General features: G+C 37.5%; 1 protein-coding gene across 1 annotated transcript in view; it reads right to left on the bottom strand.

Annotated features, from left to right (window-relative positions):
* Window positions 1-2526: 2526 nt before the first annotated feature.
* Window positions 2527-16049, bottom strand: part of LOC120201104 (protein TIC236, chloroplastic-like) — a 54134-nt gene continuing 40611 nt past the window's right edge. Inside the window, 8 exon segments of the mRNA XM_039201777.1 lie at window positions 2527-2570; window positions 2605-2787; window positions 3042-3314; window positions 3785-3976; window positions 4265-4503; window positions 5289-5545; window positions 5811-5869; window positions 5871-6051. Of these exon segments, the coding sequence (XP_039057708.1) occupies window positions 2641-2787; window positions 3042-3314; window positions 3785-3976; window positions 4265-4503; window positions 5289-5545; window positions 5811-5869; window positions 5871-6051 (1348 nt within the window). The 3' untranslated portion in view covers window positions 2527-2570; window positions 2605-2640.

Below are 16049 nucleotides of genomic sequence, written 5' to 3'. Positions count from 1 at the left end.
CGATGCACTATGAATGTGCATCGATGCACTCTGCCCAGAACCTCTTTTTGAACCCGAAAATCATCAACTCTTCACTCAAATGCTTCATATTTCATCTCCTTTCATATTCCTAACTTTCATATACATGTTTAAACTCATTTATAATCAATTATCGCGTCTTTAACCTTAATATCCTCTCCTCTTTATTAACTTCAAGAATCATACCATATTTTTAACATGTTTTAAATCTAATTCTAACACTCCATATTCCTTAATTAGATTGATGACAAGTCAAATTCCTTCTCAAAATTCACTTACTAACTCTTTTCCAGAATTTCCTTAAGAAACTCATTTTCTTTAATCTTTCATAACTTCTTTATCTTTTGATTTTAGGACAACTTAAGCTTTCCATAAGCTTAAGTATTACCTAATGATCAAAACCCACTCTTAAAATTAACAAATAATCAGCTAACAAGGAATTTTACATTTGCAAGCTTGGCTCTTTCTTTCTCTCGTACATGAAGAAGAAGAAGAAGAAGAAGATGAAGAGAATATCTCTTCATCCTTATCCCCTCTAACATATATATCCTTATCATATTTATTTTTAATTCATTTATTAGTTAAACGACCATTTTTTCCTCTACTTCATTTGATAATTACTAATAACTTTTAGGATTTATTTCCAGATAAATCATTGAACAAATCCATTCTTCTACTTTAATCACCAAATTCTGAAACTTTACCATTTAGTCACTAACCCATAGTTTGGGATGTTACAACTCAGCCTCTTTCGCTCACATGCACTCTCGTTTGGTTTTTGTTCTTCAATTTTCCGCCATGTAAAATTGTAAACCCAAACAGTGCTCTGTCTTACGCTTTTTATTTACAAATAAAAAATGGAGGAAGAGTTGCTGGAACGCAACATCGATTACGTTTATTTCTTAGCCTCTCCCCTCACTTGTAAGAAGGTATATTTATTTTCTCTTTTTGGGCTAACCGGAAGTAAGTTTTTCCTCTTTCGAACTTTCCCATTTTCAGCATTGTGTTTTTTGTTGTTGAAATTTTTATGTTTCTGGAACTGCATGTCAATGATCTGGATATTCATTGTTAGTTTTGAACCAAAACCATCTAATTTTCTTTCTTTCTTCTTAATCAAAACTTTTATGTTTCCAGCTTTGTTGGTAACTTTCAACAATGATACTTAGTTCATTTTAGTAGTATTTGTCAACTCTGCATTTCTAACCCCATTTTTTTCTCACAAGCATTTCATCGAACATCTATGCTTCACCTGAGATGACCTGTATCTAACATTACACCTTGAATCGTTGATGGTCTCGATAGTCCCTTGGTCGGGTCTTCTCTCAATGGACCATTATTCAAGTCAACACCTCCACATAATTCAAAGTTAGATGAATTTCCCATGCATCCCTAACTGAAAAGTTACGCTAGAAATAAGAAGAAAGAAGCGAAAAAGGAAATTTGAGATCGAAAAGGAATTTGGGGTTTAGAATGAAATTGAGGATTGTGTTGCAAGTTTTAAAAGTTGGGGGACCTAAATGCAAGCGCCTGAAAAGTTCAGTTACCATATTGCAAACGTACTAACGGCAGTGCAACGACGTTAACGGCCAGTTACGTTGGGGACCATATTGCAAACGGACTAAATGTTGGAGGACCGTATTGTAAGTTTTAAAAGTTGAGGGACCTAAATGAAAACTTTACAAAATTTCAATGACCATGACTATACTTTACCCTAATTTCATTTGTGAAGAGACATGGGCAGCAAAAGATGTTGATTCTTTATTGTCTGACAAATCTGCAATGGCAAATGACTTCCTTCTCTTGCCAACCAAGTGCATTGTTCATATACCTTTTGAAATTTTGGTTCATTCACCCGGCAATTCGTAATATTCAATTAAGATTGGAATCTTTCGGAAATGGAAATTTGCAAGAGAAATTATCAGCAACCTCAAAAAATTGTATTTAATTGCTGAAAACTTCACTGGACGAGTAACATCCACCCCGTAGTGAGTTCTGTTCTTGATGCTCATACTACTGAAGTAAGCTTTAAAGACCTTGCTTTAATCTTTTATTGCATTTTTTCATGGTTTATATCTTAATCTGAGCGATCGATATTGGTATTCAGAATAATGTGTGAATTACTTACTAAGTGATTTTTTTTTAATTAATACTTACCAAGTGAAGTTTGCAAAATACAGATGGGTCCCTTTTTGGAACAGACTGTCATCGTTTCGCCTTCTTCCTCCCACGGATAATTATGTTCTTCCATACAGGGATCCATGGAAATTTTGTTGACAACCCTTTTTTTTTTTACAAAGGTTAACGGTTGAGCAATTCCAGAAAGGATTTAGAAACGCCTTCCTTTTTACCCTAGAAACAATGAAACTACATCACGATTGAATTTTACATCTGTACAAAGCTGAAGGTGCTGCAAATATAAACAACCTTATTCGTTTCAAGCAAAGAATAAAAATTATGTAGCTAAACCTACCTTTGCATTTTCAAAAACCATTGCCCCCTTCCCTAGACCTATTACCCTTTGTTTTACATGAAAGATGGGCTTCACCATGGAATTTTTACCTGTGAATGGCCCCTGGCAGGTAGCGGGTTTGGCCTATAGAAAAAAAGAAGCCTGATAGCAAGTTAGTCTTGAGAGGAAGCAGAATACTCGAAAAGAAGGCGTTTGGAAGGGGCAGATTGTAGCAGAACTCGCAGACGACTTGTAAGTTTGTATATCAAGGTCCATTGCATAGCCATCTCCGAGTCTTTCAGCTGCCTAACTATAGAGGCCTGAGAGAGAGAGAGAGAGAGATTAATGCACCACGTAAGAACAAAATTCGACATTGATTAAAGCTTGTATAAGAACTTTTTAGACACATCCAAATGATTAGTGCACAACCAAAGCACCTAAAAACTGTTTTGCAATGTTCGTTTTTGGTTCCCTGGCCTTTTCATTCTATACATATCGATTCACTTTCATGAAAAGCTTCTTATATGAAATGGAATATTACATACAAAAAAAATTGGATAGAATTTAGATTTACCTGCAGACGTTTTCCAAGCTGAACTTCAACTTCTGTTCCAAAGGATATGTTACTGGCCAAAGATTTGAGAGGATCAGCTGTTGGATCAACAGAGAGCAAACTGGGGATTTGTGGGGCATACACAAGCCTCCACCTGGCCTGACCAAACTCTCCCTTCCCTTCTATTCTAGGCATCAGTGTTTCGAGTGTTGCAGTCGCAAGCTTTTTAAATGCAAGTTGACCATCACCTTCCAATATGGACTCGGCCAATTGACTCTCAAAAACTCTAGCAGCCTGTGCCAGAAGGGAAAATTCAAAACAACCCATTATAATCCATGAGATAAGAATTTTTATCTGAATTTGGAAACTACAAACAAGATGATAAACCACATCAAAACCAAGGGCAAAAATTATCCAGATATCCATGCTACACTTATAAATGCATTGTCACATTGGATAATGACATTGTCAGACCAACAGAAAACCATAACCAAATGTCACACGTGGCAGCGAGATCAGACACATGCATTGTATATGAATGGAAGTACACAACAAACTAGTTTGATTTTATCATGGCATAAGGAAGAATTTCATTCAGAATGGTTTGATTTTATCCTTAACACAGCTTAATCGCGGGTATAAAGCCAACTTGTGTCATTCTACCTTTGCCACTTTGTTAGAAGGTAGTGGGAAAATGCTAACAATTCATATTGGTCAGGAAAGATAATTTCAGGGACTAGATCTTTTATTAGTTATTCTATTACCTCAGTGGGTGAGAGAACATCCTGCTCCACAGAACGTATTGAGGTTACAACCAACTTGTCCTGCCAATTGCTGGCTCGACCTTGTATCCTGAATTGCCATTCTGATCCGACCAAAGCTAAATCTAGCATTGGATCTAGACCATGCTCTGGTTCAAATTTTGCTATGTTTAGATGTTCCCGCTTAAGCCTGACCTGATTTAGAGAAGCCCAAGTTAGCATATCAAATGCAATGAAAAATCACACCAGAAACATTTTTTTTTATAAGAATTGAAGGCCTCGTTAAAAACCCCCTTCTTGATTAATGGAGCTCGTAGAGAAGCTCCTTAATCAGCGGAAGGAAGAAAATAGTGCTTTAGGATTTCATTAATCAAAAAAGAAGTTACATAACAAATACAACACCCAGATACACCAGAAACAATTTGAAAAGCGCAAAAGGAAAGAAACTTAAACAAGATTAACATAGAAATACATAAGACTCACTTGAGTTGCAACAAGATTCACATCACCATTCTCAAATGTTAAAATGCCCTTTGGTTTTATCCGCTTTGGATGAGCCAAGCCATTCAACTCGAGTTCCCCACTAACAGAAAAGTTAAGAATCAAAGGATAAACTATCCTCAATTCTGGTCCTAAAACAAGCTTTAAATCACTAAGGCTTACATCTACACTTGGTTTAATGTTCACTAGCTCCATCTCCTTCTCAACTTCAGCTGATTTAACTGGAGGAGCAAAAAGATAATAAGTATTTCGCTTGGGTGATCATAAACAAAAAATAGAGACGAACTGATTATACAATGATAGATAGGATTCTGCATGTTCATGAAACTGGGGATAAATCCTCATCCATTTCAGGAGATTGACATTATTTATTGCATTTTAATAAATAAAAAGTTGCTTCATCCTGTCAGTGTCACCTAATTTATACAGAAAATAAGAACAAAACCTAAATATAAGTATCCAATAGCGTTTAATATATTAAATCAAAGATTTAGAAATCAATAGACCAGGTCATTTCTATATCTATAATTTTCTAATACAAGATTCCACCAATAGGTGTGAATTTAAAAATAACCAATAGAGTTTTTGCTGCTTCTTCTCTTCCTGTTGCATCAAAGTAGCTTATTCCTTGTATTTGTAACCCATTAGAGGCTTTAAAGTATTGGAAAACGAGAACAACATCCACTATAAGAGATTTTCCCTTGAACCTCTTCAAGTTATCTGAGAGCCTGACTGATAGAAAAGGCCCCCAATTTTCTTTTCTAGTTGAGTGATTTGTTTTTAACTTGGGATTCATGAACACACAATTGGTATCAAATAGCACATAAAATACTTGTCTAAATTCTTATCTAGTTGTAGAAAAAGAAATATTTCAATAATATCTTCCGGAATTAACAAAATTTAGAACCACATAAAAGAGCAGTCTTGATTTCTATTGCTGTATTTGGTGACTGCTAGGGAAAAAGAAAAGGCATCAAAATTGAAAGCATTGAATAGCATATACTACCAGATGGTTGTGGGTGTTTGGTCCTTGAAGAAGCAGGTTCAGAACCGAAAAACCGTGAGACATATCTAGAAGCAACTGCTTTGTTGACACCGGCATCTAGAAGCCTGGATTGATTTGATGCCAACCTATTGAAAGGTGCAGCTCCACCACCCTTATCATGCGGTAAATATGCCTCCCCATGGCTCAATTTAATATTCCCTGATATGTTTGGCTGCAGTATGGAACCAATTATCTGCAACTGAGTGTCAACCTGGCCACTGATTTCAGCAAGATTTCAGTTTTCCACGACCAACACATACGAAATCAAAACAATTACACAGCTAATGAAAAGATAAAAGGGGGGGGGGGGATTGAGAGTTCTGCTCGGTATATGGATCTAATGGGGAGAGTAGGGCATATGCCAGAGGGCAACTAGGGAGCAGTACTGCAACTAATCCCTTTCATCAATGCTGACAATAAACACAGGAACCACTCATATTTAGAAACAAATTCACAATATTAAGAATCATAAATCATGTTCACCTCAGAATGTTCTTTGCCCGTACTTCAAGACCTTCACATTTCAAGTCAATTTTATCACCCCAGGGATGCTTCACTTGTTCTAAGGGGTAAATTCCCTTTTAGAAACAGCTTCCCTCTTCTGCTTACCCTGCTCTCCAATAAAGCAATGCATAACTTATTTGACTTCACACGTACGGTACCACCAATGTTTGTAAGTGGTTGCTTGAGTACTGGCGAAGATATAGATGCCCTGTGGAATGATGTGTCGAAACGATTTTTTCTTAATGGTGAAAGTGTGAGATTTTAAAAACCACATTAATTTTTAATTTACCTCTTTCAATTGATTTTTAATTTAAAAACAAATGCGATTTAAAAACCTTTCGTTTCAAAAAAAAAAATCAGATTTCCTTTATGATCGAAAAAATATAGTTCAAAGAGTCGCCACCAACCTTTGATTAGGGTGTGATTGGGCACCCAAAAATGTTTGTTATTTTAAATAAAAATTAATTTTTATTAAAACAACAAATTGAGGTCTGCGTTACCAAAGTCCGAGTTCGGGAGTCGGTTACGTGTGGGGAAGGATTAGCACCCCCACAACGCCCTAAATCGGTACCTAATCGATTAATTAACGTTTTTGCAATGAACTTTACAAATTCGAAGTTAATTTGAATTTTGATCCCATAAAACAAAAATGTAAATTTAAAATATTCAAGAACACTCAAACGAATTAAATTAAAATTACCGAGTCATTTTAGAAAGATAAAGAATGTTCGATTATTTACAAATATCGAGACCAGATCTTAAAGATATAACAACCTTTTCTCGATATATTTAATTAAACGAACATTTCTTTTTCTTTCGTTCCCAAATTTTAGGTGACGAATCAAAATTTTTTGGTTTCACTTTCGGGATACACTTTTAATTTAAAATCATTAAAAGCGGACCTCAAATCAGTTATGACTGCCCACTTACAATAATTTTAAATTAAAAGGGCATTACTCTTAATCTAATTATGTAATATGTCGAGTTATGCAAATGAGATTATCATGTATATTATACAAAATAACGTCATGCAAAAACTAATTAAAATATGCCATGCGCTCAAACAAACTTCTAAATCTAAAAAAAAACATGTATTTACGACATTAACATACATTAGAATAAAACCATATATACAATAAAACATACTATTAATAACTCGACTTCACATTCAAACTTACCATGAAGGACCATAATAAATTAAAATTAAACTAAGCATGCAAAATAGGAATTAACTATTAAATTAAAAAAACATGCTAAGTGACTAAATGGTCAAACAACCAAAATTACAAATTACATTTCAAAAATAAAACATAAAAACATTTCAGGACTAAAATGAAAAGCGCTCATAAATATGAAGACAAAATTAATAAGGTGCAAAAGATTCGTTCCAGGACCAAAATAAAAGTTCCGTAAATTACACAACCAAGGTAAAAACAGTACGAAAATGGCTCTAACATGATTCTGGGCTAAGATATAAAACGTTTAAAATTAAGAGACCATATTAAAATAACAACAAAGCTCGAAATGCCTGATTTTGGGGACCGAAATGGAATGCGTGCAGAATACTGGGTCAGAAATAAAAACTAGGAAAGTATCGGCTGAAACGACGGCGTTTTAGCTAATAATTTAATAAAATCTAACCTAAAAACAAAACCCTAATATCTAAACCCAACAGATCCCTCACCGTTCTCTCTCACTCTCAACCGTCCCCTTCTTCCTCACTCACGACCGCCTTCACAGCCTAAGGAAGCTCCAACGCCACCAAGCCTCTCACCCTCTCCTACGCTCGACTCCGATGAGAACACCATCTAAACCCGACGAGGGTTTGGCCGCACATAACTCTAGCCGAGAGCCAAAATCCTTATACTTACCTTCGATCCATGAACGCCACCGAGCCTCTCACCCCCTCCTACGAACCCACGACCACACAAAGCCGTCGCAGGCTCCGATGAAGATTAAATCTACCCTAGTTAATCTCGACAGTTAGGCAAACCTCAAACAAACCTAAACTCTCAACCCCGAGACCCTTACACTCTGATCTCTACTGTTCGACCCTAAGGTACTGCCTCGCTTCCTTTCTTTATTTTCTTTATTTTGGTATTATTAAACTAAATCTCACACTTTTTATTGACTACTGAACCCACACAGAGAACAAATGAAGCCGACGAGACTCCTTCTTTTTCTTAGGCTCGAGCAGTATAGGTAAGTCCCAGTCCCTTTCAACATTTTAATTTTAAAAACAACCACACATGCATAAAACAAAAGAACGAACTGGAAAATTAAGAAAATTGGAGAAGAACCCCTAGGAGAAATGTACCTTTATTGCTTTATCTATTTTTGAATTGTATGATTACACTGCGATTTCCTTTCGTATTCTCTCAATACTGCAAAATCGCTGATAGTTAATCCAATTTTCTGCTTCCCCCTCGTTTCTGGTCGTTTTTTTTTTTTTTTTTGTTTTTTTCCTTGGTTTTCTTTTCACTGGTTCTCCCTTTCTTTTTCATTGTGTTCCCCCCCTAATGCTCTCGTTTTTTAGTGGTTAAATGTCCCACGTTTCTGGTAGTTATTTCCCCACTATCTTTTTTTTTCTGGTTTTTAACTTCCCAGACAAATTAAGCATCTACAGCTGCCCCTCTTTGTTCATTGTCGTGTAACGAGAATAGAGCAAAGATCAAAAGATGATTGAATTTGTCTGGTCCTGAGAATGTTACGTCAGGATAAATGAGACTTGAAACATCTTCAAATGACGAGCTTGCTCCCTATTCCTTCAGGAAGTATAAGACTCGAGCAATCTTCATAAAATGTGTCTGCTCTCTATTCATTCAGAGAGTATAAGACTTGGACAATCTTCAATAAAACGGGTCCGCTCTCTATTCCTTCAGAGAGTATAGAACTCGAAAAATCTTCAATAAACAGGTCCGCTCCCTATTCTTTCAGAGAGTATAGGACTCAATCTTTAACAAACGTGTTCGCTCCCTATCCGTTCAGGGAGTATAGAACTCAAACAATCTTCAACAAAACGGGTCCGCTCTCTATTCCTTCAGAGAGTATAGGACTCAATCTTCAACGAACTTGTCCGCTCCCTATTCCTTCAGAGAGTATAGGACTCAATCTTCAACAAACTTGTCCGCTCCCTATTCCTTCAGAGAGTATAGGACTCAATCTTCAACGAACTTGTCCGCTCCCTATTCCTTCAGAGAGTATAGGACTCAATCTTCAATGAACTTGTCCGCTCCCTATTCCTTCAGAGAGTATAGGACTCAATCTTCAACAAACGAGTTTGCTTCACTACTCTTTCGTGAAGGCTTATAGATTTAATTGCTTCACTGCTCTTTCGTGAAGGCTTAAATTTACTTATTTTGAAGGTCAAACTGAAAGCCATTGGATATTTGAATCTGCTTTGACTCAATTTTCGTCTGAACAACATTCTTGTCAAAATCTTAAGACCAATTATCTTCATCTTGATGCTTCAAACTCTTCAATCTTCAACTATCATTGGGAAACCTGCAAATGCTTAAGTCATCATGCAATTATGAGTGTCATGATCCTATTCATGCCTAAATGTATGCAAATATGCAATTTGATGCACTTTCTTCTTCGAAGGAACTCTATCTCCTTTGATCTCGATGGAACTCGGCTTCATCTTGGGCACAGAACGTTTGACCAGTTCACCCCAGTTGACACTCTCAATTCCATATCTCTTGCCTTAATAGTACCTTGACTTATTTTTTTCTTGAAACCCGTCAGTACCCATGACCAACTTCTTGATTAATGGTAACCTCATTGGGTCATCTTTTAATGGCTGAGATTTTCTTTGAATTTGAGGATTTTAGTTTCCCATGGCCACACAAGCTTACATGTTTAAACCATTGTCAACTTCAGAATACCTGCATTTTCCAAAACCTTTTGCACAATAATACAAAATGATCTCATGTACTTCAAGTTAAGCCATATGTTTTAACCTTTCAAAATAAGATGTTTGCAAAAGGGAAATTATCAAGAAAAGACATCTCTTTATTTATATAAATACAGAGAATTTTAGGCAACTAAATGGCAAACTTTTAACTGGAAACAGTAAAAGAACAAAAGAGTAGGCGTCTTCAAATATCAATAATGCAAATGCTTTTGAACTGGCACGCCGTTAGAATGTCTCGAGCGTAGCTTCTGTCAAAAAGATCTTCAAAATTGTGATGCTTAAGAGTATGAAGCTATTTCTAAACTCCCAAATCTCTATCATTGGATGCCCTAAACCAGTATTGAATCTCATGTGCATTCAATATCTCTCCTAGTTATTTCAATCGAGACTCATTAATCTTTAGTCTCATCCCTGATCACCAACTGTCATTGTTACTATCCATATCAGGAGCTTTTTCCACTTTCAAAATTAATTCAGAACCTTCCACTATGCACAAATTCTGAATTTCAAATTCAACTCAAGTCGCCCTTTGCGGGTTTTCAACTTGAGACCTCCTTTGGTTCCAAGACGCCCTTTTCGGGTTTTCGTCTTGAACCCTCCTTTTATTTCTCTTTTTTTCACTTTTCATTTTTTCTTCCATTTTCCATTTTTTCTTCTCTCTTTTTTATTCATTTTTATTATTATTTTTTCATTTTTTTCATTTTTTTCTCTTTTTTCTTCTTCAAGCGAAATATTTCTTAACAGCGTCGGAATTCACTGGATATGGTAATTCTGATCCATCCATTTCAGTTAGGACTAGAGCTCCTCCAGAAAAGGCTTTCTTGACAACATAAGGTCCTTCCCAATTGGGCATCCATTTTCCTCTGAAATCCTTCTGAATAAGCAAAATCCTTTTAAGCACCAAATCTCCCTCATGGAATTCTCGAAGGCGAACTTTCTTACCATGTGCCCGTATCATACGTTTTTGGTACATCTGACCATGACAAATAGCTTTCAATCTCTTTTCTTCAATCAAATTCAACTGGTCATACCTAGCTTGGACCCATTCTGCCTCATCGAGCTTCACTTCTGACAAAATTCGAAGTGAGGGAATTTCCACCTCAATAGGTAAGACAGCTTCCATCCCATAAACCAAAGAAAACGGAGTTGCCCCAGTTGAAGTCCGTACTGAAGTTCGATAAGCAAACAGAGCAAAGGGCAACTTCTCATGCCAATCCTTATAGGTCTCAGTCATTTTCTCTATGAGCCTTTTGATGTTCTTATTGGCCGCCTCTACTGCCCCATTCTTCTTTGGGCGATAAGTGGTGGAATTATGATGCTTTATTTTGAACTGTTTACAGACCGAGTCCATCATCTTATTATTTAAATTCAACGCATTATCGGAGATAATCCTCTCTGGCAAACCATATCTACAAATGATCTCCTTCTTCAAGAATTTACATATTGTAGACTGGGTAACATTTGCGTAAGAAGCTGCTTCTACCCACTTGGTGAAATAATCTATGGCTACCAGAATGAAGCGATGACCATTTGAAGCTTTGGGCGAAATTTGTCCAATAACATCCATGCCCCACATTGAGAATGGCCACGGAGGTGTCATTACATGCAACGGATGAGGAGGAGTATGTATCCTATCTCCATAAATCTGACATTTGTGACATTTTCGGGCATAATTGATACAGTCTATTTCCATAGTTGACCAATAATACCAAATCTCATAATCTGCCTAGCCATAGCATGCCCATTAGCATGGGTACCACATATTCCCTCATGCACTTCTTCAAGAATCAATTTGGCTTCTTTCGCGTCCACACATCTTAACAAAACCTGATCCAGGCTTTTCTTGTATAGAGTCTCACCATCAAGCACATATCCTGATGCCATTCTTCTAATGGTTCTCTTATCATTCTCAGTAGCCTGTTCTGGATAACTCTGATACCTTATATATTGCAAGATATCTTAATACCAGGGGTTTCCATCTTCTTCTTCTTCAATATTAAAACAATGGGCTGGATACTCATAAGCTTTCATTTCAATGGGCATCATATTTGAATGCTCGTTCATCTTAAACGCTGCTGCCAGTGTGGCTAAAGCATCTGCCATTTGATTCTCTTCTCTGGGGAGGTAATTGAAAGTTACTTCTTCAAATTCTTCAATAAGCTCCATAACCAACTTACGGTATTCTACAAGCTTGGGATCTTTTGTCTCCCATTCTCCTCTGAGCTGGTATATTACCAAAGCTGAATCTCCATACACCTTGAGCATTTTTACTTTGTGTTCAACAGCAGCTCTAAGTCCCAGAACACAAGCTTCATACTCAGCCATATTGTTAGTACAATCAAAATTAAGCCGACTGGTGAAAGGATAATGATCTCCCTCTGGTGAGACCAAAATTGCCCCGATTCCATGTCCCAAGGCATTTGAAGCACCATCAAAGTTCAACTTCCAATATTTGCTAGTGGATGCAACTACTTCTTCTACCAAAATAGCCATTAAATCTTCATCCGGGAAATCAAAGCTCAACGACTCATATTCTTCTGAAGCCCTGCTTGCAATGAATTCCGCTATAGCACTTCCTTTAATTGCCGTCTGGTTTACATACTGGATGTCAAACTCGGACAATAAGATCTGCCAACGAGCTAATCTTCCAGATAATGCAGGCACACCCATTAGATATTTCAAAGGATCAAGCTTGGATATAAGCCAAGTAGTATGATACAACATATATTGTCTAAGCCTTCGGGTAGCCCATACTAAAGCGCAACACAACTTTTCAATGGGTGAGTATCTTGTCTCATATTCAGTGAACTTCTTGCTGAGATAATAGATAGCCCTTTCTTTCTTCTCAGTTTGGTCACGTTGCCCCAGCACACATCCCATTGAATTTTCATAAACCGACAAATACAGAATCAAGGGTTTGCCTGAGATGGGTGGTGCTAAAATCGGAGTGCTCGACAAATATCTTTTCACTGCTTCAAAAGCTCTTTTACAATCCTCACTCCATTCCCCTGAGTTATTCTTGCGAAGAAGGCGGAATATGGGATCACACTTTTCCGTCAGCTGTGAAATAAACCGAGCTATATAATTCAATCTCCCCAAAAATCCTCTGACTTCTTTTTGTGTTCGTGGGGCTGGCAAGTCTTGAATAGCCTTTACTTTATCTGGGTCTATTTCAATTCCTTTTTGGCTTACTACGAATCCCAATAACTTCCCAGATGTCACCCCAAAAGTACATTTATTTGGATTGAGTTTTAACTGGCATCTTCTTAGTCTTTTAAAAAGCTTTCTCAAATTCCCAATATGTTCTTCCTCTGTCTTAGCTTTGACAATCATATCATCGACATAAACTTCTATCTCTTTATGCATCATGTCATGAAATAACGTCACCATGGCCCTTTGATATGTTGCCCCGGCGTTCTTCAGTCCAAACGGCATTACTTTATAACAAAACGTTCCCCACATGGTAACGAATGTTGTTTTTTCCATATCTTCAGGGTTCATCTTAATTTGATTGTAGCCAGAGAAACCATCCATAAAAGAGAACAAAGAATTTCCAGCAGTATTATCCACTAGCGTATCTATATGTGGCAAGGGAAAATTATCCTTTGGACTAGCTCGGTTGAGATCCCTGTAGTCAACACACATTCGAACTTTCCCATCCTTCTTCGGTACTGGGACAATATTAGCCACCCATTCAGGATATTTGGCCACTTTAAGAAACCCGGCATCAAATTTGTTTCTTCACTTCCTCTTTAATCTTGAGCAGCATCTCGGGTCTCATTCTTCTCAGTTTTTGTTGTACCGGTTTACATTCAGGCTTTATTGGCAATTTGTGAACAACCAACTCTGTATCTAAACCCGGCATATCTTCGTATGACCAAGCAAACACATCCTTGTATTCCTGAAGCAATTCTATCAAATCATGTCGACCTCCAACTGACAGAGTGGTACCAATCTTTATTTCTCTCTTATCCTCATCCGTCCCCAAATTCAAACTTTCAGTAGACTCTTTATGAGGCAAAATTTGCTTATCTTCATTCTCCACCATTTTCAGCAATTCAGAAGGTAGTTCACATCCCTCATCATCATCACAAATCCTCGATTTCTCCTTGACATATAGGCTTCTCGAAATCAATCTCCGGGTCAGAGTCATTAGCATTCATATTATTGATATCTGAGCTCCTGAAAAAAATAATGAAAGAGAAGATATATATACATATATACATATGGGAGGATCTTTTCCCATATAAATAAATAAAAAGAAATAAATACATACATATATACAACAAAGAATGAATGAATGAAATGAATGGGAAAATGTTTGTCATTTGGAACTAACAGAATGCATCCTTTATTGAAAGCAAGAAAACAAACAACTTAACCCTTTACATAAAATCGCCTATTGCCCCAGGGTATGAACAACAGGGAGAAAGTTCCAGTGCATTACTCTGTAACAGATTTGTAAACTACAGGCAGTTCTTCCGCGGTCCAATTGTTCAACACGAAGCCCGGTGGTGCAGAATAAATGCCCATAGCTCTCATTTCCTCGGATTCATCATTAGTTATAACATTAATGCCTAAATCTCCCAAGGCATTCTCAACCATCGTCTCAGTGTTCCTTGAATTCCCTTGAAACATATGCCCCCCAGACATGAAAATGCTATTCAATGGCGGGAAGGTCATGGGTTCCCAGCTAAGGTCTTCACCAGCCAATCTGGCCTTTCTGATTTCTTGGCCCTTCTTAATTCCCCTCACCTTATCCCTCGAAGTTGGCTGATATCCCAAACCAAATCGATCTTTTTTAGTAATAGGGCATATGGGATTCACCGGTCCTTGTAACTGTCGGCCTAAACCCTTTCCAACTTTTGCTCCTTTTCCAAGAGTCAATTTAAGCCCCATCTTGGTACAGTCTGACAATCGAGGCTTTGGTATCTTCTTGCCTTCGGCCACAAACGTAGCATTGACAAATTCCAACGATCTGAAAGAACACTCGACGGCTTGCTCATCAACTTCAATATACGGAGCAGTAGTAGAAACAGAAGCAATAATGTCCTCTTCAGCATGAATACATACCAACCTTCCATCAATCACAAATTTCAGTCTCTGGTGTAATGTGGACGGAACTGCACCGGCCTGATGAATCCAAGGCCTTCCCAACAAACAATTGTACGTAGGCATAATGTCCATTACGAGAAATTCTACTTCATAAGTTGCTGGACCAATATTCAGAGGAACATCAATCTTACCCAACACTTCTCTTTTAGTCCCATCGAAAGCTCGAACCACACTTTGACAGGTTCTCATAAGTGTACTATCTAATGGAAGCTTCTTTAGAGTCACTAAAGGCATCACATTCAAAGCTGAACCATTATCAACCAAGACCCGGGACAACACATACCCTTTACATTTAACTGTAATGTGCAAAGCCTTCTGACTACCAATCATCCCAGAAGGGATCTCATCCTCAGAAAAAGATAAAAAATTATCAGCTTGTATATTGGAAACTAACCGATCCAACTTTTCAATGGGCAACTCTTTCGGAACAAAAGTCTGGTTCAAAACCTTTAACAGAGCATTCCTATGGGCCTCTGAACTCAAAAGTAATGATAAAACAGAAATACGGGCAGGCAACTTGTGTAACTGTTCCACAACACTGTATTCACTGTGTTTCAGAAACTTCAAAAATTCTACCGCTTCACTCTCGGTTACTGGTTCATTAATAACAGGCTTATCCTCTTCTATCTGCACATCCACTTTTTTCCCTTTATCAACTGCAACCTTCTTCTCAGACTCTTTAGGTGGATTAAGAGAATAACACCTACCGCTTCTAGTAAAGCGTCCCACCTCATCTACTTCCTCATTCTCTTTTGTTACATCTCCCATCTGGCAATCATATCTCCAAGGCACTTGTTTATTATCCCGATATGGGAATGGAGATGGAGGTGTAATAACCACTTTCGGGGCTACTTTCTCAGCAACTCGATTTTTGGGAGTAATAATTAGAGGACAACTGGCATTGTATACCCCTTTAGACGATCCTTCTGAAGCGCAAACTTCCGCTTCCTCTTCTTCAGCAATCTCTCTAAAGAACTCAATTTATTTATTGTCCATCATGTCTTGTACCAAAGATAGGAAATCAGGACATTGCTGAATACTGTGTCCTTCACTGTTATGATACTGACACACCTCTCCACTGTTAAACTGTTCACCCATCAAACGGGGCTTCAACAATCCTACCTTGACCATCTGGCACCACACCCAACTCATGGGTGATACCACCTCACTAACATTCTTTACAATTC

The sequence above is a fragment of the Hibiscus syriacus genome, unplaced genomic scaffold (assembly GCF_006381635.1).
Source record: "Hibiscus syriacus cultivar Baekdansim isolate YM2019G1 unplaced genomic scaffold, ASM638163v2 tig00006991_pilon, whole genome shotgun sequence".
NCBI classification, from domain to species: domain Eukaryota; kingdom Viridiplantae; phylum Streptophyta; class Magnoliopsida; order Malvales; family Malvaceae; genus Hibiscus; species Hibiscus syriacus.
Note: the sequence above shows the minus strand (reverse complement) of the source record. Positions and strands in the feature narration are given on the sequence as shown.